The sequence below is a fragment of the Miscanthus floridulus genome, chromosome 8 (assembly GCF_019320115.1).
Source record: "Miscanthus floridulus cultivar M001 chromosome 8, ASM1932011v1, whole genome shotgun sequence".
Classification (NCBI taxonomy): Eukaryota; Viridiplantae; Streptophyta; class Magnoliopsida; order Poales; family Poaceae; genus Miscanthus; species Miscanthus floridulus.
Genome location: NC_089587.1, coordinates 25,081,534 through 25,104,572, shown reverse-complemented (window position 1 = coordinate 25,104,572; position 23,039 = coordinate 25,081,534). Strand labels below are relative to the sequence as shown.

Genomic DNA, 23,039 nt, shown 5'->3' with positions numbered 1-23,039 from the left:
GTCCCTTTGTGTTCCAAATTATAAGTTATTATGACTTTTCTAGATACATCGTTTTTACTATGTATCTAGAAACGATAATGCTTCAACACGGACGTCCGTCCATCAAGACGCTGCGCGCCACACTCTGCCTCGCCGCTTTCCGCCTGCGCTGCTCGCTCCCACCTGCGACGCGTGCCTTGCCCGCGACACTTGCTCCCTCCCGTCGCTTGCCCCGCCCGTCACGCGCCCGGCCAGCGCAGATTCGACCCGCGCGTCACGTGACCCGGCCGCCGCGGCCATCCCTTGCCGCGCCCCATCTTGCGTGCGCTGCCTCTACTCTCCCCATCTCTCACTCTCTATCTCGCGTCCACTGACAATAGAGCGTCTTCCCGGCCACTTCCCCAACCCCCAACGTCACTGGGATGCCTCGCCGTAGCCGCCCCTGCCGAGCCAAGGGCACCAACGAACGCGGCGGGATGCTAGTGGTGCTCATGCGCCACCGCTCGCCGCCGGCTCCCACCTTGACGGTTGAAATCAACCGGCCCAGGCCTCTCCCTCCCCTATGTTGCAAATGTATAAGTATGTTGCAATTATTTCATAAGGATGTTGCAAAAGTAGATCGAGGATGTTGCACATATTACATATGTTGCAAGTGTTTTAGAGGCATGTTGCAAGCGTTTGTCCAAAATATTTTATCTAGACGTATGTTACAAGCGTTTTGATGTGGATGTTGCAAATGTTTCATACATATGTTACAATAGTATATTTCAAATATTTAATCTATTTCAATCTTATGTTGCAGCAAGTTTTTTATGTTGCAAGTTGCAAGTGTTTTATCTGGATGTTGCATATGTTTTACATATATGTTGCAAGTGTATGTTCCAAATGTTTCATCTGTTTCAGACGTATATCGCATTCAAGTGTTTCATGTTGTTCGGAGAGTCAGGTGGCGCAGGGAGCAATGGTGGCACGACACGGGCGCCGGGGAATGGGGACACGGTGAGCCAGGGGCCGGCGGACGTGGCACGCGGCGCGCCGGGGGCCGGCGATCGGGACGTGACGGGACGAGGTGTGCGTGCAGGGTGGGTCGAATTGAGGCAGACGGGGGGGGACTGTGCGTGCGAGGCGAGTAGTCCGAACACGCGGGCACAGCGACAGGGGCGGGGTGCGCGCGGGGCGGGGCCAATTAGCAGACGGGGGCAGGCTGCGCAGGCGTCCGGACGCGTACATCCCGTCCGGATGTCCGAACACTAGCCATATCGACCTAGAAAAGCTAAAACGACTTAAAAGTGAGAATAGATGAAACAGTACACGATACGGTTAATATTATCACAGGATACATATAGTCGATCGAATGTTTCCAATCTAAAGAAGTCCAAATACCACCTCTATCTACAGCCTACACGGAGGATACGTCACTCTCGCTGGCAACTTTGATGAAGGTATCTTCCAGCGTTGCATCAGATAGGCCCCAGGCAGCGATGTTCAGCCAGCTCTTGGCATTCTCCATGGCCTCAAACACCTCACTAATCCTCAGCCCCTGCTTCGGCATCTCAAACTTCTGCGTCCCAGAGATGCGGTGCACTCTGTTCGCCACAGGGCACAGGGACCGGACGAGCTGCTCCACCGCCTCCTCTTCGCCCGCCGCAGTTGTTATTGTGAGCACATATGTGCCTCCATACTTGGCTTTCAGCTGGAAGAATGTCATGAACTCATGAAGTGGTGGACATCTTTTAGCAAGTTGGTAGTAGATCAGTACAGAACTACAGACTTGTTACATGGATAAGACCTACCTCTTTGGAGTTTCCAATGCACTGCAGGCTCCCGTTTACCATGATTCCTATCCTGTCGCATAGAGCTTCAGCCTCTTCCATCGAATGCGCTGAAAGTTGAAGGCACAATCATGTTGTCAAAGTTCAAGATGGCAGCTAATTAAAAAATACTGTCATTAGGGAAGCTGAGAATGGAGTGGTGTCTGAAAATACAGGTGGAATATAGTACTTGTCAGAATTATGGCCCTGTTCTCTTTGGCAGACATCACAGCATTCCACAGTGCTCTCCTTGACGCTGGGTCCAATCCGGAACTTGGTTCGTCCATGTAAACAACCTACAAAATGCACTCCACATTGATTTTTACATGGGCGAACTGTACAAGAAAGACACATCACAGCATTCCACATTGATTTGCCGCAAACACAACTCTTTCTGATAATTGTACAAGAAATGAACTCTATTTCAGAATTATGGTCAGGTATGTAAATACAAGCAAGCACCTTAGGATCACCAATTAGAGATATAGCAACACTGAGACGACGCTTCATGCCACCACTGTATTTTGCCACACGCTTATCAGCAATACCGTCATCAAATAGCCTTACACTTTTCAGAGAATGTTCCACAGCCTGGAGGAGAGAAACAGTAGTTTGATTTAATTGACACACAGCACATAATGGTCAATGTGATTGATGTTATTGAAACAAGAATACAAAATAAGATAGGTGACTCTTAAGTTTTGGAAAGGTCTTTTAAAGGTCCAGGGTGATTTCTGCAATGTTTTTTTTCCTCAAAAAAGATTTTCTGCAATGTAGGAGTTTCAAAATAAGAGATAGCTCACAAACTAGATTATGGGAAAAATACTTGGATAGGCTATACACACCTAAAAGAGAATTTTTCTAGCATGTATAATATTGTTTATTACCTACATGCTAATGTTGAGAATGTATTGAATTCAATGCCTCTTACTATCTCTTTTCGAAGAGATTTAATTGGTGACAAATTATTGTCTGGCATAATCTAGTATCTAGAATAGCCATTACTCAACTTTTTGCCGAGAGGGATGTTTTTAACTGGGGCCTACATAATCATGGTCAATTTTTAGTACGTCGATGTACCAATTTCTGATAAATCACAGCACTCCTTTTACCAACAAATTCATTTGAAAAGATCTTCTTTTGGTACTTTTAGTGATGTGTAATTTTAACACGATAACTTAGCCAACAGGAATTGAACTGGTAGCCAAAGGTGTTGTTTCTGGAATTGCAATAAAACAATTAAACACCTAGTTTTTACTGTCAGTATGTGTATGTTAAAACAATTTGGAACATTGTTCATATAGCTATTACGTACTGGTGCGGGTCAGCAACAAAGCAATCATAAATATACAGGTCACATACAATTTAGGGAGTTAGGGTGGCAAATGGAACTTATCAGTTTCATGGAAAGAATGCCAAAAATAAACAAGTAAAAGTTAACTTGTGGCCAGACATTACCACATCTAATGCTCCACCCCTCAAATTCTTAAGTCTGCCATAAAACATCAAATGCTCTCGACCCGTCAGTGTTTCCCATAGCAAGCTGCATGGAGATTATCAACGAAAAAGGGTAGCGATCACAAGTAAACAAATTGCCCACCTTAAACTTTGCAAGAAAATTGGTTCAGAATTATACGAGTCACTTTTTTTGTAACAGAAGCTTAGTGAGAAACAGGAAGTTAACATTACTCAAATTGTGGACAAACACCAATTCCTGTATAGATTTTGTTCATGTCCAATCGTATGTCCATTCCATCAATATAAGCCGTGCCAGATGTAGGTTTAGTAAATCCTGTCAGCTGTTGTTAGATTAAGAGTTAATCAAATTTGATAGTGTGATGTAGCAATGAAAAATAAATTATATATGCTGATCGATGAACTATTGAACAATAGCTAGTCTTCCGGAATAAAGAGGAAATCAGGAACTTCTAAACATGATGTTTCCTCATTTAAACAAATGGGTATAGCAACACTCCTAAATTGGTGACATTTCCTGGGAAAGAGAAACCACAGTGTGAAATATCCTGTATACATTACTGATTTATGCATCTAAGACTGTTTATATTTACCATGCTAATGAGAGAGGTTTTTCCAGCGCCATTTGGACCAAGAATTCCAAAACACTGCCCACGTTGCATAGAAAGTGATAACCCTGTGACAGCAATTTTCTCTGCATTTCCATCTTTTCCATGGTACACTTTCTTAAGATTGTCGCATATTACTGAATAACTGCTATCCGATTTTTGTAAGAGTTGTTCAACTATTTCTCTCTGAAAACAGAAAAAGGGGAAAGCAATATTATTGTGCAAAGAATTTGGTAAGATAATATTCATGCAGGAGTAATTCCAAATAATATTCTTATCTCAACTTGCTGTGTGACACTATCTGCAACATCCAAGTTTGGTGGGATGGGTTGTGGTTGGGTCGATATAGTGTTCAGAATATCAAGTTACCACACAGCTACTTTATTCTATTATTCAGGTTTAATCAAGCAAAACATAAAAGCGTACAAAAATATAATTGTATAAGCACAAGGGTAATGGTGATAGATAGTATGGAAATACACCTCTCTCGAAACATCATTCCTGTCTGTTTCAACTGAGGATAGGAATTCTTGAAGCTGAATAGTCTGCATCTGACAAGTGTGAGAGCTCCAATCTGTGCTTGAGTGACAAGCTGATACTATTTTTCTAATTCCGTTTCGGAGGGTACCAAATTCATCCAAAAAGAATGTTAACAAAAGGAATGTGGCCCACTCGACTGCCATTATGATGAGAATGTCTATCATTCCATTCTTGTGATCACTCAAGTCTTCCCAGTGTATTCCAGAAAAGTCTGTACGATACAAAGGCGATGGAGGTGGAGAGAACTCGTAGATTATGCGGTACAAAGAAAATGGCCAGAAGAACTCCAAAAGGAATGCGGTGACAGATAGCAGAAGCTATCAAATAGAAAGCAAGGAAGTTTTAAACTAGTACATCTTAATTCATGAAATTTATATAATGGTGAGCTGAGTGTTGGGGGCAAAACGATAGTGGCCCCGTTCGCTGGTCTGAATTTTGGCTGAAATTGGCTGAAAAACACTGTTACGGCTGAATAGTTGTGAGAGAAAAACACTGTTCCGGCTGAAAAAACAAGCCGAACAAACCAAATTTAAGACAAGCGAACGGGGCCAGTATGTTGTGGCAAGTATGCTTCACTTGGAGAATTATACTTTTCATTCAAAAGAAATAATTACCAGATTCAGTAACCATGGAACTCGAAGCAAGCTTGGTGAAAATGAAAGTGAGGATAACGACAATGACAATTGAGTAGCACCCTTGTATGTTGAGTTGTATGAGACAATCAAGTTAAACTTGTTGAGGTCTGAGCTTGTGAGGTCATATGCTGTAAACAGAACAATATAAAGTTGATTAGAGTTGTCAATTAGGGGGGAAAGGAAATGATCAAGGAGAAGAATGGTAAAACCTGAAGCAATTTGATTGGCTTGCATATCCTCTTTGTAATAAACTCTATATGATTCACTGTTAATGACTGATGAATCCTCTCGCCAGAGAAATAATCCTTCAATACATTCCGCATCTGATCCAGGCCAGTTTTTCAGATAAGAATAGCTGTTAGGGTTCATCTTATTTCACAATGACTTAGCCTAGTCATATTTCAGAAAAGGTACTCTGTCTGATCATGTCTCAACCAAATCGTCGAATATTTGTGGAAAAAATATCTGGTAAATTCCATTCTAAAAATAGTAATAATAATAATAATGCACTAAATGTTACTCCTAGGCACCTGTTTTCCTTTTCCTTTTTTTGTGAAAAAAAGTTTTATTTTCCTTAAAAAATCAGAACAGAATTTCATATTTACCAGTAGATTTGTGCCAAGCTCAACTCTGTAAACACTAAATCATCTTCTGTACATAGCTCCTGGGCAGCCGTTAAGAACCTCACCTTTGGTGAAATTGCTGCGACCTTCTTGGACCGGAAAAGAGAGTGTCACGTTCTGAGTGCAGCTGCTCTGAAGAAAAACAAGGTGGTTGCGGTGGTCAAAATCAGAACCGAGTTCCTCAGCGCCATTAGAGATAAAGCGCACTGCATCTGTACCCTGAAAATGTTTCGCAGGAAGTTAGATCAATGGCTCAATTCAACAAGCGCGCAGCAGAGCATCACACAAAGCTCAATTTAGGGAACCAACCAGTGCGAAATCAGCAATGGTGGAGATGTCGGCTGCAAAATTCAACTCATCGTGCTTGGGTAACGTGTTACTCATGACACCTACAAGAATCAGAAATCTGAAATTCCATTCCAAACCTGCAACAGCATTTTACTGCGAAAATTCAAGATGTGCGAGCATACTTTCTGAGAATGACCGGTTGGCACCAGTGACAAGGAACGTCGCGGCGGGGGGTTTCGCCCTTGTGATGGAAGCGCCCGTGAGATTGGTCGACGTCGAGGAACCGATGTCCATGTCGTCCGGTGCCGGCGGCAGCTGCAGCACCGGCGGCCATTTCGGCGCTATCGGCAGGGGGCATTCGGTTGGGCAAACGAGCCCTCCTACCGTGTCAGCGCTGGAGCTGTTGGTGCTAGCGGTGCAGTAGCCGCAGTCGGTCTGGGGTCTGTGCGCCGCCGAACTGGCGTAGTAAGCTATCGCCACGATCATCTGAACCCCTCCGAGCAGCAGGCATATGAGGAGCGGGAAGCAGATGAGGCAGCAATTCGACCTGTGGTTGCGCCTCTGCAGATTGACAGTGTAAGTAGAACATGTCAGGGTTCATCAGCGAAAAGCAACAGTTCCTCGGAATTCACAGGCAGAGGCAAACCTAAAAAAAAATTCCTACCAACAAGGAGTCCAGTAATACGAAGAGAGATTTGAATGATCAGGAGATGGGGACGCATCACCTGGATCACGAGATTCTTCCTGAAGAGTGCATTGGTCTGCGCGAGGCAGTTGGCACCCATCGCCGCTCGGCTCCTCGCCTTGGAGAGAAGCGGAGAGCTCGAGGAGAAGAGAAGACTCTGCTGCTACACTTGGACTGGGAGCAGGCGTGCCAAGGCACGCACCAGCAGTGCAGCACTACATAAGCTGTGGCCTTCCACGTGCAAAAGACGGTTTTGCCCACAGCGGATCATCAACTCTGCAATCTGCATTTAGAGCATCCTTCCTTTGCTCCGAAGAAAGGTCAATTTCGGGAAACAGCATCAGGATATCACAGTGCCCAGCAAGGATGCGGTAGCATTAATTCGGAGACTTTTCCTGTGTGCCATTATAAAAGATCGTAATTTTCTGTGTGTCTCTGAAAAAATTTAGCGGTCTTCAGCGCTACTACTTCAACTTTTTCGTGTCATCCATGCCACTTCCATCAGTTTGGGCTCTAACGCCGTTAAACTGTAGGTGTGAAAAGACGAAAATGCCCTTAAGTTCAAATATGTTATTAATTTTTTTTGAGCATCTTAACAACTTCAAATGAAAAAACTCAAAACTAGAAAGTTGTAGATCTCGTCGAGATCTATAATTTTCATATAAATTTTTTTCATTTAATTTCGCAAAAAAAAATATGATTTGATATGATTAATATATCTTAGAAAAATCATATTATTTTTTTTGTGAAATTAAATGAAAAAAAAATTATATGAAAATTATAGATCTCGACGAGATCTACAACTTTCTAGTTTTGAGTTTTTTCATTTGAAGTCGTTAAGATGCTCAAAAAAAATTAATAACATATTTGAACTTAAAGGCATTTTCGTCTTTTTACACCTACAGTTTAACGGCGTTAGAGCCCAAACTGACGGAAGTGGCATGGATGACACGAAAAAGTTGGAGTAGTTGAAGACCGCTGAATTTTTTTCGGGACACACAGGGGATTACGATCTTTTATAATGGCACACAGGGAAAAGTCTCTTAATTCTATAGGGTTGAGTGGATTTGGCTATTGTGCATGGTCAGAATTAGTAGGGTGCTATGCTCAACATCGAATTAGCAGGGGTGGGTAGATTAGCTTGTTCGGCGGAGCAACAAGCCGGCTTATTCGGTTTCTTTTTTCAGACGGAGCAGTGTTTTTCTCTCACAACATTACAGCATGAACAGTGTTTTCCAGCATGAACAGTAATAATCCATACCAGCCGAACACTATTATCAATGTTTGGAAATCCCATGAAAAAAACGGACTTGCTACCGTCCGTATGTCCGTCTGGGGCGCTAGCGTTCGGACGCTACTGCGCACGTAAGAGAGTCCGTGTCCGCCTAGTTTCACGCCCCCCCCCACCACGTGGACCCCACGCTACTTCCCTCCCCACCATCACGCTCGCTTTGTTTCGCCCGATGACTATCGTGCCCGCACGCGAGAAACCCACATGGGTCCAGTCACCTGCCCCGGCTACAGAGGCGTCTACCAGCCCTAGGCCCCTACACGGTAACCCACGGCGGCGCCCCAACAGCAGCGAAGGCGTTTGCAGCAGGTGGATCTCATTGCAACATGTGTAACATCTCGATCTACGGTTGCAACATCTAGATGAAAACACTTGCAACATACGTCTGAAACAACTGAAACACTTACAACATACGTCAGAAATACCTGAAAACACTTGAAATCCATTGCAAAAATGTATGCAACATCCAAATGAAACACTTGCAACATACGTATGAAACATTTGAATCATACGCTTGCAACATGCATGTTATGCAACATCCAGATATACTTCTATAACATCTAGATGAAACACTTGAAACACCTAAAATATATGCTTGCAACATGAAACAAACGCTTACAACATGCATATATAGTCATTGCAACATACGCAACATCCAGATAAAACACTTGAACACATACATCTGAAACACCTAAAATACGACATCGCCGATGCCCACGGACTACCTTATGGGGAACTGCGGTAGCCAACAAGCGCTCAAGTGCAGTGGCGAGCGAGGATGGCGGGAGGCTTGGGGCGGTGGAGAGAGGAAGGATGGGCGGCAAGTAGGCGCCCGAGCGCGCCGCAGCGGTCGTCGTGGACCACGCTGGAATCCGCAGCGGTCGTCGTGGACCACGCTGGAATCAGTGGAGGCAGCAGCGGTGGTCAGGCGGGTGTGGCCTCCCGCGGCGAGGCAGCCCCCACTGCTGGAGAAAGTCGTGGCGGGCTGGTGGCGTGTCCGCGGCGAGGCGCCCCCACACTAGAGAACATCGCGGCGAGTGGCCCTGCACTGGAGAAGGCGAGAGACGGGCAACGCGGTGGAATCTACCGCGACGGTTGATGGCGTGGTGTGGCAGTGAAGAATGCCGCGACGGGCGAGTGAGGAGGATTGGGGAATCGACATCCAGCAGTTGTTTTTTATATAGAGAAGCGCGGGCCTATTGGGCCCATCCGTTGCACGGGCCTAGGAAGCCGTCGTTCGGACGGCCAGACACCCTATAGGGAGCATTTCCAAAAAAGAAGAAGATATGGTATTTATTGAAATGGGTTTTAACAATGGGTTAAGTTCAATTTACACCCTCCAACTTGCAGCAAAGTTTGGATTTCAACCTCAAACTTTAAAACCGGACAACTTTGGCCCTCCAACTCTAAAAAAAGTTGAACTTTCAACTTTCTGTGTGGTTTTGTGGGTGAACAGGATCTTTTGATATTTTTGGGAGCGTCGAAATTTTATATTATTTTTTTGAGCATCTTAGCGTCCTCAAATGAAAAAACTCAAAACTACAAAGTTGTAGATCTCATCGAGGTCTACAATTTACATATAAAAATTATCTTCATCCGACATCGTATTGAAGGGTTTTCTATTTTTTGAAATTTGAGTCTCATCACGCGATAAAATATGGTGCTGAAATTTTATATTATTTTTTCGAGCATCTTACTGTCCTCAAATAAAAAAACTTAAAACTACAAAGTTGTAGATCTTATTGAGGTCTACAATTTACATATAAAAATTATCTTCATCCGACATCGTATTCAAGGGTTTTCAATTTTTTGAAATTTGAGTCTCATCACGCGACAAAATTGTTTCACGCGTGATGAGACTCAAATTTCAAAAAATAGAAAACCCTTCAATACGATGTCGGATGAAGATAATTTTTATATGTAAATTGTAGACCTCGATGAGATCTACAACTTTGTAGTTTTAAGTTTTTCATTTGATGACAGTAAGATGCTCGAAAAAATAATATAAAATTTCAGCACCATATTTTATCGCGTGATGAGACTCAAATTTCAAAAAATAGAAAACCCTTCAATACGATATCGGATGAAGATAGTTTTTATATGTAAATTGTAGACCTCGATGAGATCTACAACTTTGTAGTTTTGAGTTTTTTTATTTGAGGACGTTAAGATGCTCGAAAAAATAATATAAAATTTCGACGCTCTCGAAAATATCAAAAGTTACTGTTCACCCACAAAACCGCACAGAAGGTTGAAAGTTGAACTTTTTCGAGAGTTGGAGGGTCAAAATTGTCCGGTTTTGAAGTTCGAGGTTGAAATCCGAACTTTGCTGCAAGTTGGAGGGTGTAAATTAGACTTAACCCTTTAACAATTGAGTTTGCTATGGATATGGCCCCTCGCCATTTTAAGTAAAATGTGCACCTTTTAGGTGGGTTGTTCTCGTAACCTATTTGATGCACCGGACTAATCGCTAGTCATCTAAACTGTAGTCCTAGTAATGGATTGCCTAAAGTTTAGTTCAACTCCAACTAATTGTTAGTTTACTAGTTACCGAAAATGAGTTAAACCGAACTAAAAACTAACATAAACGTGAAAATGTGTAAATACCCTTCCACCTAGCTACCCTTTCCTATCTTAGTGTAGCCTATTCACCTAAAGTTTAGATGGTATCATACATCACCGGCCCCGTTTGGGAGAGCTCCACTCCCTGATTCTTTAGCTCTGCTCCTTGATTCTCTGATGGAGTGATTCCACTGGATTACTAGGAGGGAGCAGGTTGGGGAGCTGATGAGAATTGAGTCTCTGCTGATCCCCACCTACCGATCCCCACCAGAATATAAATGGAGAAGTGATTCTACGCTAATTCTTACCCGAGTCAGTTGGCATTTTGAGCTGGCTGGTTGGGAGTGATTATCTTTGGAGGAGCTGAAGCTAGAGCTCTCACAAACGGCCCCTAACTAAACTTTAAGTGACTAAACCTTAGTCCAACTAAACTTTTTTCCTCCTAAATTTGCAATGCATTTGCCTCGTTCTGTACTAATTTCGGTGGTTCTTTTATGTGTGCACGCGGTGTACACTTCTGTTTTGTGGTCTAGTGATGGGAACAAAGTATGAATGTCGAAATGTGGCAAAAAGGTGTAACTTTATACGAAATGGGCCAGGTTTTATCACAATTTCTATATAACATATAGATATATTCAAGTATGTGTGCATTCCTGATTTTAAAAAAAACAATATGCATCCCAGATTCAGTGGTGTAGATAGAGAAAACAAAAACCTGTCCATCCTTAACTGCAGGAAGCCCAAAAAACTAAGAAATCCTTAATCACAGCAGGAGATCAAAACGACCCAATATATCAGGGATACACGCTATATAATTCTGAAGTTGTCACATGCTACAGATGTAAGGAAAAACAATCTTCAGTTGGCGTCGCAAAAACAAAAACAAAAAAAAAACAATCTTCAGTTGGGTTGCGGAAGCGTATCCGCAAGTGCTGCACACGCGCTTTTGGTGTCGATCCCGTGGCAGGAACAGCGTTGCGTCATTGCCCTCTTCGCTCTGCAACAACGAACAGAGCAACCGAATGTGTCCAAGCACAGGGGGGCTGGTGGCCGACTGGCCGGCGCACGCGTTGCCAAACAAATCCTGCAAGGATCTCAGAGCGATCCCGGCCGGCTCCACGCAGCGCAGCGATCGATCTCCTTAGCAAGCGACCTTGGTGAAGACGTCCTCCAGCGTGGTGTCGACCAGGCCCCAGGCGGCGATGTTCAGCGAGCGCTTGGCCTGCTCCATGGCGCGGAAGACCTCGGCGATCTTCACCCCCTGCTTGAGCATCTCGAACTTCTGCGTCCCTGCGATGTGGTACGTCCGCTTGGCGGCGGGGCAGATGGACCGGACCAGCCTCTCCACCGCCTCGTCCTCGCCCGCCGCCGCCGTCACCGTGAACACGAACGTGCCTCCGTACTTCGCCTTCAGCTGGGAGAAGAAACATGCGTGCAATGGCTTTAGCACCGTAGGCCAGTGGTCGTTTCTGAAAAGCAACAGAGTTAGCTGGCCTGGCCGGCACGAGTGTGTACCTCTTTGGAGGTTCCGGTGCACCGGAGACGTCCATAGGCGGCTATTCCTATCCAGTCGCATAGAGCCTCAGCCTCTTCCATGGAATGCGCTGGAAGTTGAAGAAGACATTCCATGGTTTCAAGCTCAGTGAAAATGTTGTGATTACTAGCAGATATAAAACTATGAAAGTGGGTTAGCTAGTGTCTGAAAAATACAAGTGCAGAAAATTAATCTTACTTGTGAGGATTATGGCTTTGTCCTTCTTGGCAAACTTCAAAGCGTTCCATAAGGCACTCCTTGATGCTGGATCCAATCCTGTACTTGGTTCGTCCAAGTAAACCACCTACAAATTAAAATGCCCCAAATAATATATAACCTTTAATCAATTGGGTAAATTGCATACTGTTCTGTCTCCAAAAGAAATGCTGTCTATTTCACTGATCATGGATAACTGCACAGGACAAGTTTAACCTTAGGGTCGCCGATTAGGGATATAGCAACGCTGAGACGACGTTTCATGCCACCGCTGTATTGTGAAACCAGAGTGTCAGCAACACCACCCTCAAATATCTGTAGTGCCTTTAGAGATTGTTCTGCAGCCTGGAGAAAAGAAATAGAAAGCTTTGAGCTTTTGACTACTTCCTTGTTGTTACTCCCTGCATTTCAAATTATAAAACGTTTTGGCTTTTCTAGATACATTGTTTTCTATTATGTATCTAGACATAGTGCATTGTGCATATCTAAGTGCATAGCAAAAGTTGTGTATCTAGAAAAGCTAAGACGTTCTATAATTTAGAATGGAGGGAGTACCTACTACGCCAGGACATTAGTTTGGTTTCCATCCAGAATATGAGAACTTCTTCTATCTCTTTTCATTCAGATAAAGAGAGAGCAATTTGAACTTCCATTTATAAACTATGGATATATGATGAAGTTACAAATATGCATATGTATGACAGCAACCTTGCATTTTGAATTTGGAGTTTTCAAATTGAGGGTCAGCTCAAGACAGATCACTGACTCATTAATAGGGTCATCACACAAGATATTCTTAGGCTGCATTACCAGCGGCTTTTGAACAAACTATAATTTGTGTCTATGGTAACCCTTTTTTGATAAAGAAAGAATTTATTAATAATTTTTAAGATGATTACATCGATGTTTCCAAAATCCTCTATGATAAAGTTATCAGTGATGGTTTCTAAACTCTCAATGATTCCTTAGTCATCCTAATCTCTTGGAGGATCCGGAAGAAACGCAATGCTCTGGTGTTTAGAGGACAATTGCATTAGTCGGTGTAATTGGACAAAGATATTGAAGAGGTCAGGATGCAGGATGCAGGTTGCTGGTTGCAAGCCACGTTAATCTGTTTGTCAGTTGTATAGCGGTTTTGGGAGAGGTAGTTTCAAGTGTAGCTTGAGCCCTTGTGTGGTTTGGGTCTGTTTTTCTTTCTTTCTCTTTCTCTTTCTCTCTTTGTTTTATGCTTCCTAGGCACTTCACATGCTGGTCTGTATCATATCTATTTTGTATTGTACTTCTATGGGTCGCATCTCCTCCTCTTAATGGAATACGTGCATAGCACGTTCTCGAAAATATAAAAATGGCATACATATTTAGTCAAATAAAGTTGGTAATGCATGGAACTATTTGCATGGTGTTTCAGCTTGGAAATGGAAGTATATCTGCATACAGGTAGTACCTCAATTAATGCAGCACCGTTCAATCTTTTTAGTCTGCCATAGAACATTAAATGCTCACGGCCAGTCAGTGTTTCCCATAGTAAGCTGCATGGAGAATATAAAAAGTAGTGATCACAAGTCAAAAACATTCCACATTAGACCATATTATCGTAAGACAATATATAGTTTGAATCTTGTAAGGGATTTTCTAACATTTTGAAAAGAAGAAGAAGAAGAATAGTGTGTGAAGAGCTGCAATTACTTGAATTGTGGACAAACACCTATTCTTGTATAAATCTCGCTCATGTCCATTCGTATGTCTAGTCCATCAATATAAGCCGTGCCAGATGTAGGTTTAGTAAATCCAGTCAGCTGTTGTTAGGTTAACAAAATTTGGTAATGTGAAGTACCAATAAAAAAATAACTTCTATTTAACAAGCTACTTCTCAAGGTCAATAAAAGGCTCAACAAATACATACCATGCTAATGAGAGAGGTTTTTCCGGCACCATTTGAACCAAGAAGTCCAAAACATTGTCCGCGTTGGATAGAAAGTGAGAAGCCTTTGACAGCAACTACCTCTGCATTTCCATCTTTTGGAGGGTACACTTTCCTAACGTTATCGATTATGACTGAATAATTGGTATCTGGTTGTTGCAAGAATCTATCAACTATCTCTCTCTGAAAAGAAAGTGGGAAAGCTGCATCATAATGTAACAGATTTAGTGAAGAAAAGACATTATGCAAGAGTAATTTCAGACAATACCATCAGTACCTAAATTTAGTTTAAATAATATCACACTATGTACAACGTCCAAGTTTGGTTTTGTGTATCTGTTGGGGAGGGGAGTCAATGTTAAAAGATCAAGTTAAGCATAACATAAAATTCATATTGTTATGCGTCTAGAACTACTAGAGGGATTAAAATAACCATTCATGCTCTTGCTCATGTTTTTATTGATAGATTGTATTTCTTTATATATGACGAATTACTTGACACCAATGCAAATAATGAAATGGATTAATATACTCTCAAAATACCATATGACGAAAGAGGAAAAAAAACTTCCAAAATCTAATACCTAGATGACTTATGGGCACACAACTGCATCTCTTATGGACTTGGGTTAACACTTAACAGTATCTGCAATCCCTCTCCTAAGCCCTATGGTTAACAAAACATAACACATACAGATAGAAATATTTGGGTTGCACCTCTCTCAAAATATTTGTCCTGTCAATTTCAATTGAAGCTTCAAATTCTTGAGGTTGTGTGGATAGCTTCTGAAGGGTCTGATAGCTCCCGTCGGGGCGAGAAGCTGTCAACAACTTTCTAATTCCATTTCGGAGGCATCCAAATTCATCCAAATATAATGTCAAGAAAAGAAATATAGGCCACTCAAGTACCATTACGATTAGGAGGACTAAAATTCCATTTTTTGGTTTATTCAAGTCTCCCAAGTGTACACCGGAGAAGTCTGAAAAAAATCCCTCTGATGGAGGTGGAGAGAGCTCATAGAGTATGCGGTACAAAGAAATCGGTGGGAACAACTCCATCAACGTAATCAAGCTTCCTGAAGCATAAGAAGAAATAGAAGTTTCTGAAACTTAGCAATAATAAGAGCATATACAAGACGAAAGTTGGGCACAGACTTGAGACAGAGGTGTCTTCGACAAAAGGCCTGAACAAATATTCTCCTATAAAGCCAGACCCAATAACATAGAGATGTCCTGTTACTGCACAAAACATATCCATGTAATAACTAACAAGAGTAGATACATTGCTCCTGCAACCATCTTTTGAACAAAAAATATGAAATACTCAAGTAGAAACATACCATTAGCAGTTGTGGTATTAGAAAAGTATGTTGTTATAAGGAAAGCAAATGAAATTTGCAAATTCATGTAGATAAAATAGATTAGGAATTGTAGCATGTAGCTATTCACTGCAAATAACTTTATACCTGCAAGAAAAATGATTTCCCATGATTAAAAGTGCACATAAGGTTCCTGATGTGGGCTTTGGAAGGTACACTAATTAAAATTTGTAGAAATAATAAAGTAGTCATTATTAACGAGAGAAATAAAAGGAAAATTAAGTCAGTGTAGTCTTTTTTTTAATTTTGTGCAACCACAACCACCTTAAAAGTCATGCTAATTTTATTTAGAGTAAAATGCACCGGGGTCCATTAACTTTTGTAGGGATCTCATATAGGTCCATCAACTTTAAAACTGTATTTTTTGGTCCCTAAACTTTTAAAACGGTTCACTGCATGTCCATACACATTTATTTAACCTTAAATTCAACGTACATTTGCAGAAAACCCCCTACCTTTCTTTATCTTCTACGCGCTCACACCCTTCCTGCTCAACGCACCTAGGAAGTGAACAATGGCGCATGCTAGTAGGTGAGCACACGCGGCCAAGTGCGGCGCGAGCACGTGAAGCCGAGCCAGCCACCGTGGCGAGGGCGCCGCAGCGAAGCACGCTCTGGCGCTCACCCTCCTGTGCTCGTGATGCCCGTGGCGACAACAGTGTACCGCACCAGGCGCGGCGGCTAGTCAGCTATAAGGCCAGTCTCAATGGGGTTTCATCAGAGTTTCATGGGCATTAAATAGGCTGATGTGGCACCGTATTGATGAAGAGAGAGATGATAAGAGTTTCATGGGAGTAGAGAGAGTTTCATGGGGATGAAACTCTTCTGCACTATTTCCAAAATATGGATGCATTGGTAACAGGGCCATAAAACCCCCACTGAGACTGGCCTAAGCGGCGCAACCTGTAGCAGTCCAAGCACGACGCATAGTTGTGCATCTGGTTGCCGGCCGAGACCCCACCGACATTCGCTGGTTGGCGTTGGTCACGTACTGCCGGACGAGGTAATCCATCATGGACACGGACACCACGTTGTACAGCTCGTGCGCGTTGCCGCGAGGGTGCCAGGTCCCGGATGGCCGCCTGTGGTGCCAGATCCATACCCCTCGGATCGCAGGGGCGCCAGGTCCCGGACAGCCGCCAGCGTCTCCTCGCCGTTGGCCATCACCTGCTCCATGTACGGGACCACGTCGTTGCCAATGTTGCGTGTCCGGAACTAATTCAGGTACTCCTCGTCCATCTGTTGCTCGTTCTTGGTGGCCTACGGGACGATAGATGGTGATGGCGCACATGTGGACGTTGGGCGTGGGCACTTGGGGGACCTTGTAGTCTGGCGGGATGAACCGGACGATGGTGAGGCAGACGCCCGGGTGCTCCACCATAGGATGCGCGTAGGCGAGCCCCTCGCGGTCGTCAGGCCCGCCAAAGATGAAGAGCAGCGTCACGTGGTGCACGCTCGCCATGTGCCCGCGTTGCTGAGGCTGCGGCCCACGAGGATGCCCACCGAGCCAACAAGAGTCGTTGAAACCCCGGAGGGACGCATTGATGGCCTCGATCCCGCCGGCCACCGTCTGCTGCTTGTTGGAGACGCTCATTTCACGAGACACCGGAGCAGCAGGTCGGGGTGTCGCTCTGCGCGTTCGCCTTCACTTCCGCCAGGATCACCGTTGCCAAGGGCCTCGTTGCGTTGCGATGAGGCACTGGGTGGCACAGTTTGCGCATGCTGGCGAACATGATGGCATGGACGATAGTCACGTTCCAGCTTTGATGTGTGGGTTCACGTCCTACGTGCCAGGGAACTTTGCTAGCCATGCGGAACCAGAGAGGAGGCCATGGGGGAGGAGAGAGCCACTGCAGCCGCAGAGGAGAAAGGCGGCGGCGGCAGCGACCGAAGGCGAGCAACAATCGAGGCCAAGCCTCGCACAGGAGCCGAGCACTAATAAGAAGCTGGGTCATGAGCCGGGTACTAATAAGAGAAGCTTGTAGCCGACCAGCCGCGGTGCCGGGCTGTTGTCGCCACGGGCATCATGAGCACAGGAGGGTGAGCGCCACAGCGTGCTCCCGCTGCGGCTCCCTCGCCACGCTAGACGACTCGACTTCGCATGCTCGTGTCGCAGTGCTCACCTACTGGCATGCGCCATTCTTTACTCCCTTGGTGCGTTGACCGTTGAGCAGGAAGGGTGAGCGCGTAGAAGACAAAGAAAGATAGGAAGTTTTCTGCAAATGTACATTGGATTTAAGGTTAAACAAAGGGGTATGGATCTATAATGAACTGGGAACCACTTTAAAGGCTCAAGGACCCAAAAATGCAGTTTCAAAATTAATGGACCTAGATAACACCTCCACAAAAGTTAATGGACCTTCAGTGCATTCTACTCTTTTATTTATTGTGCTATAAGGAGCCTTTTCTCATAAAACTGTGAGTGGTATATATCATCTTACCAACAATGGCGCCAAATGTAACCAGTAAGAAGATATAAAGTGATGATATAAGAAGGAAGTAGCAATAGGATATAGTCCAATATGCCATATCACCTAAACCGTGCATCTTCATCATAGCCCTTAGCTTCTCTTGTTTCTCATACACTAAACTGCTCAGGATGACCTGCAATATTAGTATGTCATTTTTAGAGAAATATATTGGTTTGTTAGTTTTCTTCTTTTTGTATTGCCCCTGTATGTATAAGGTACTTTGTTCATATTCAAAGTATACTTACTTGTATACTTATATGTATTCGGAGTGGAGTTCTCATGAATACGCAAGTGGTATTTTACAACATAAAATTAGAGTAAAACGATCTAGAGTTGGGTTATTATCTCTCCTTTAGTCGGTCCTCTTTCCACCACATGCACTTCATGTGATCCGCCACTAGCCCACCACATGTTCATTCTCTAAGCACATCATTGGTGCTCAATGCTCATCCAAACTGACTTGTCTACTCCACTGCCGCCAATCCTCATCCTCCTTAATACACCCATTACACAACTATTGGGTGTTCAACAAGTAGTGTCTACCTGGCCTCGATCTCTTTTTACCAGTTATGCTCTACATTAGGTTAGATCTGCATCTAGTTGGAAGGGGCATGGCTCGGAAGGCCAATTGCCTAGGCTACGATAGCAGAGGTAGCACGAGCAACAAGAAGAACGGCGCCAGTGACACTAGTGTGGGAGGGGGAGATGTGAGAAGTGGAGATGGAAGTAGCTGGGCTTGGACTATAGTAGGTGGGGGCATAGGTTGGCTTGGCCTACTTTACATGTCATTTTGTTGACTTGGTAGGTGATACAAGTTTGTTCCAGTCAAAATCAGACCATGTTAGTAGAATAGGGTTTAGAAACCAGCTGTAGGATTATTTATGGCGATGTGGACATGGACCGCTGAGGGAGAGTAAATTGAGTCATGGTTTTGCTGTGTTGGCCTACTGATAGAGGGCGCTAGAATGCCCTTATTTCACATACTCCGTGTCTTTGTCCATTTCAACTTGTAAGTCATTTTACTTTTGTCATAAGTCAAACTTTTTGTAACTTTGACTAAGTTTATATTCACATATACAATTTCAAATAAACACACTATCAAAATACATTTCATGGTGTTCTAATGAATCTTGTTTAATGTTGTAGATATATGTGCGTTTCTCTATAAATTTGGTTAAAGTTAGAGAAATTTGACGTAGGATAAAGCTAAAATAACTTACAATTTGGAATGCATTATTTTGGGATAGTAGCATATTTCTCCAAGTAATTATAGTCACTTTATATGTTACAAAAGAAAAGGGTTTCAACTTTCATTAGTTTATAGTAAAAAAAAGATCATACCGGGAAAAGGAACATTATAATCTGTATAAAAAACAGCTTCCCAACTATAAAAGACATATCAGGAGCCTTAATAGGGTGACCATCTCTAGGCATGTCTTTAACAAACCCAAATCGCATCTTAGTATCGTTACCCCTCAACTGAAGGTATGCATTTGAGGCCTGCACAATATCTAGAAACTCCGTAAGACGACAAAATGATAAACAAAAAAAGGCAATGCACTAACTGATGTTTTGGACTTCGGATTATTTTTTATGGCATGTACAAATGACCTACTAAGGCCTTGTTTGGATGTACGGTTTCACCTCAATACACATGTGTCTCAATCCACTTCAGCACATGTGGATTGATGTAAATCCGACTACATCCAAACAAGGTCTAAAGGGTTGGGGAAACAGTAGTATTATTTTGTAGTAGGGGATGTATAACCTGGTATTCTCTTTCAATTTAAGAAATGGGCATTACCAGATTCATTAAGCGCGCAACCCGAAGCATGTTTGATTTTTCAGGATTGTATTGGACAATCATGTTATAGTGCTTGAGGTCTGAGCTTGTGAGATCATATGCTGTAAACAGAAGAATATATGTTATGTAGCCAATTCGAGTCTAGAGATATCAATTACAAGCAGAAAAGGAATAGATAGTGCGATGGTAAAACCTGAAACAATGTCGTTATTGTTCTCTATCCTTTCCGTGGTCTTGCTTTCCCTGAAGCCTTTATACAATTCATTGTTCATGACTACTGAATTCTCTCGCCATTCAAACAATGCTTGAGTACATCTTGCTTCTGTTCAGTTTTTTCAGTTAACAATAGCAGTTAGGGTCGATCTAATAATAATTTCACCAGGTCTTTCCAAAGTCTAATTTGTATCTTATAGGAGTATTCTTATTAGCTTCCTATTATAAACAATTATGTGTAACACAATGAGATGTGCAGGTCATTTATGAAACAAAAAGAAATCGTTTCTTTACATGTGGAGCAAATAAATCATGCATGACAAATAGTAATCATGCTTGGATGAAAAATCATGCATGACAAAGAACCGGAGGACATATTCTAACCCATGCAATAATTATGCCATCCACCAAACAAGCCAAACTTGTATAATTAATTAACATCTCTCGGGTCGCATTACTCAAGATAATATAATAGAAATTACAAAGTATTACTCCCTCCTTTAACCTAAATGTCCTAGTCATATATTTAATTAAAAAGGATGTAGTAATATATATTTTGTAATTTATGTTGTGTACCATCATATCTTACACTGGTACAGAGACGGCCTTTACTCCCGGTGGGGAACCCCCTCTAGTCCCGGTTCCCCACCCGGGAGCAAGCATCCGGGACTAAAGGGGGGTAGACTAAAGGTCTCTGCCACCTCTGTCTGGCGCAGTAGCCGTTGGGCAGGTCTCTCTAGTCCCGGTTGGAGCCACCAACCGGGACTAAAGGTCTCTCTAGTCCCGGACGCAAAAAATGCCGGGACTAGAGCCCATTTTAGCCGAGGATCAAAGGTCTGTTCTCTACTAGTGTTAAGCATATGTAGGACATGCTAATTGATTCAGTAAACTAATTAGCACTATTGATTTGAGCTATCGGTTCCCATAGTGCTTATAATCTTTATTTTCATAAAAAGTTTACACAAATAGTTGAAAATTAAAATACTTAAGTTATTATTTGTTTTCTCTAGCTACGTATATAGCCCAGTAACATATCTCACCTTTATTGTCCATTTTTGGACCATGCTGGACCGGGAAAGAAAGTGTTGATTTTGGAGTGCATTTGCTCTGAAGAAAATAAAGGGCCGCCGTATCAAAGGCGGCTTCATAAGTATTAGTGCCAAAACCTGTTCCATCAGTTGCCTGCAAAAGTTCCGTCAGAAGTTTTGTCAGTAATTAGGATGGCGTTTGCTTTAAGCGTGAGACTCTCACTAGTCGTCGTTCTTAATTATTCCTCTACATCCGGAGAGACACCCGTCCCCATAAATTGATGATATGCACTAGTCCCTCCTGATGTCGTTTTCTTTCATCTGTGTATCCTCATCTTCCTCTTTGGCATTCCAACGGCCGAGCTCGGCAACGGGTGCGGGCTAGCGGCCTTAGCCTCATCTCTAGCATGGGCAGGTGACCCAACGAGCTTGGCCCCGACGCAAGCTCTGCCCCACCGCAGTTAGGAGGGTTTTGGGGCGCTAAGGCGCGGTGGTAGAGATGACAGTGGATGGATGGCAACGATATAGATGGGGCAGGGATAGAGGCCGAAGGTATGGAAGAGGAAGAAAAAGGTGAAAGATGATGAAATCCAGACCTCACTCGATGGTTATTTAACGTATGAAAAATAGTGATGTATTCTCCTATTCCTATTTGAATAATCACGTCCACTCAACTAGACATACACATCCCCTCAACTAAACCTTCGATAGACCATCCGTCCATCCCATTTGAGAAAACTTTTCCCCAATCTAAACATAACCTAGACTGACAGAACTGTCGAGCACCACACAATGACACAATTAATGCACAATTAATACAGAATGGGAATCCAATGCAACGAACCAGCGCATAATCAGCCAAGCCGGAAATGTCAGTCGTCAAGTTCGGCGAGGCGTGTGGCGGGAACATGTTGCCCGTGAGACCTGCAAGACGAGATCAAAGAGGTAGCGTCATCAGGTCTAGGGCTCACTGCTGCAGTGACCAATTAAGGCATCGTTCGGTTATCCAGGAACGATGCCCTGAAATGATTCCCAGCTGGAATGGTTGACTAATTTGTATAACCTAAATCAGGTGGAATGGTTACTAGGTCCATTCCACCGTAACCGAACGAGGCCTAAAGGAATTCTGAACAAGAAGCCCCTGCACTGCACTGGTGATATATACATACGTACTTTGTGCGAATGACTTGTTGCCGCCGGTGACGAGGAACTTGGCCGGCGCCGTGCACGACTCCGGGCTCACGCACGGCGGCGGTTTATTGTCCATTTCCACCAGGGCGGAGAAGTTAAGGGCATCCCCCTTGTTGCCGGGAAGCAGCAGCACGACGGGCCATCGCTGGGCCACCGGCAGCGGGCAGGACTGGGAGCAAGAGAGGCCCCCGACGGCGTCCTCGCTGAGCCGCACGCCGGTGCGGCCGTCGCAGCCCTTGCAGTCGGGCTTGTCGCCGCCCAGGTTCTTGAACAGGTTGTCCATGAACGTCTGTAGCCCGCCGAGCAGGACGCAGACGAGCACCGGGAACAGGATGAGGCGGCAGTTGGCCTTGCAAGCGCGCATCTGCATGCATACCCGAAGGTGGTTATTGTTGACAGGCAACGTACGTTAATTGTTGGAATAATCCAGAACGATGCAGAAGAAGGAGGAAGAAAAGGCAATCGAGATCCATCATCGATCAGAAAGAACGGAAGAAGGTAATTAAAGGATGGATATGGAATGAGCAAGATGACAGGATATATACGTGGATCGCGAGGTTTTTCCTGAAGAGCGCATCGGCCTGGGATTGGAAGTCCGCCGCCCCCATCGTCGTCGACCTCGCCGCCATCATGCAATTCAAGGAGCGTAGAGAGAGAGAGAGCCCGATCGAGGCAGGCCGCCGGCGAGAGTGCGTACGCTACACTGCTGCAGTTATTAGGAAGTTAACAATCCAACGGACGGGCGCGTAGAATCGAAGAAAGATGGTCCTGGCCTTGGAGCTCGC

General features: G+C 43.8%; 2 protein-coding genes across 3 annotated transcripts; both read right to left on the bottom strand.

The window, feature by feature from the left end:
• Positions 1–1,270: 1,270 nt before the first annotated feature.
• LOC136476012 (ABC transporter A family member 8-like) lies at positions 1,271–6,824 on the bottom strand. The gene is made up of 13 exons (XM_066473679.1): positions 6,686–6,824; positions 6,143–6,521; positions 5,982–6,061; positions 5,738–5,891; positions 5,259–5,372; positions 5,029–5,177; positions 3,860–4,060; positions 3,480–3,589; positions 3,249–3,333; positions 2,253–2,381; positions 1,981–2,086; positions 1,773–1,861; positions 1,271–1,672 (listed from the first exon to the last, which is right to left on the bottom strand). Exons 1-13 carry the CDS (start codon positions 6,743–6,745, stop codon positions 1,379–1,381), a joined length of 1,950 nt encoding a protein of 649 aa, XP_066329776.1. The 5' UTR covers positions 6,746–6,824; the 3' UTR covers positions 1,271–1,378.
• A 4,421-nt stretch (positions 6,825–11,245) lies between these two features.
• On the bottom strand, positions 11,246–22,982 carry LOC136476011 (ABC transporter A family member 8-like). Of its 2 annotated transcripts, XM_066473677.1 has the most exons (18): positions 22,800–22,982; positions 22,237–22,618; positions 21,908–21,987; positions 21,076–21,217; positions 20,016–20,144; positions 19,823–19,923; positions 19,360–19,518; positions 17,989–18,151; positions 15,510–15,635; positions 15,325–15,408; positions 14,887–15,245; positions 14,152–14,352; positions 13,935–14,044; positions 13,693–13,777; positions 12,465–12,593; positions 12,231–12,336; positions 12,014–12,102; positions 11,246–11,912 (listed from the first exon to the last, which is right to left on the bottom strand). In XM_066473677.1, exons 1-18 carry the CDS (start codon positions 22,884–22,886, stop codon positions 11,640–11,642), a joined length of 2,805 nt encoding a protein of 934 aa, XP_066329774.1. In that variant the 5' UTR covers positions 22,887–22,982; the 3' UTR covers positions 11,246–11,639. The 2 variants fall into 2 exon arrangements, with proteins under 2 accessions (XP_066329774.1, XP_066329775.1); XM_066473678.1 differs by lacking the exon at positions 19,360–19,518.
• Positions 22,983–23,039: the final 57 nt, after the last annotated feature.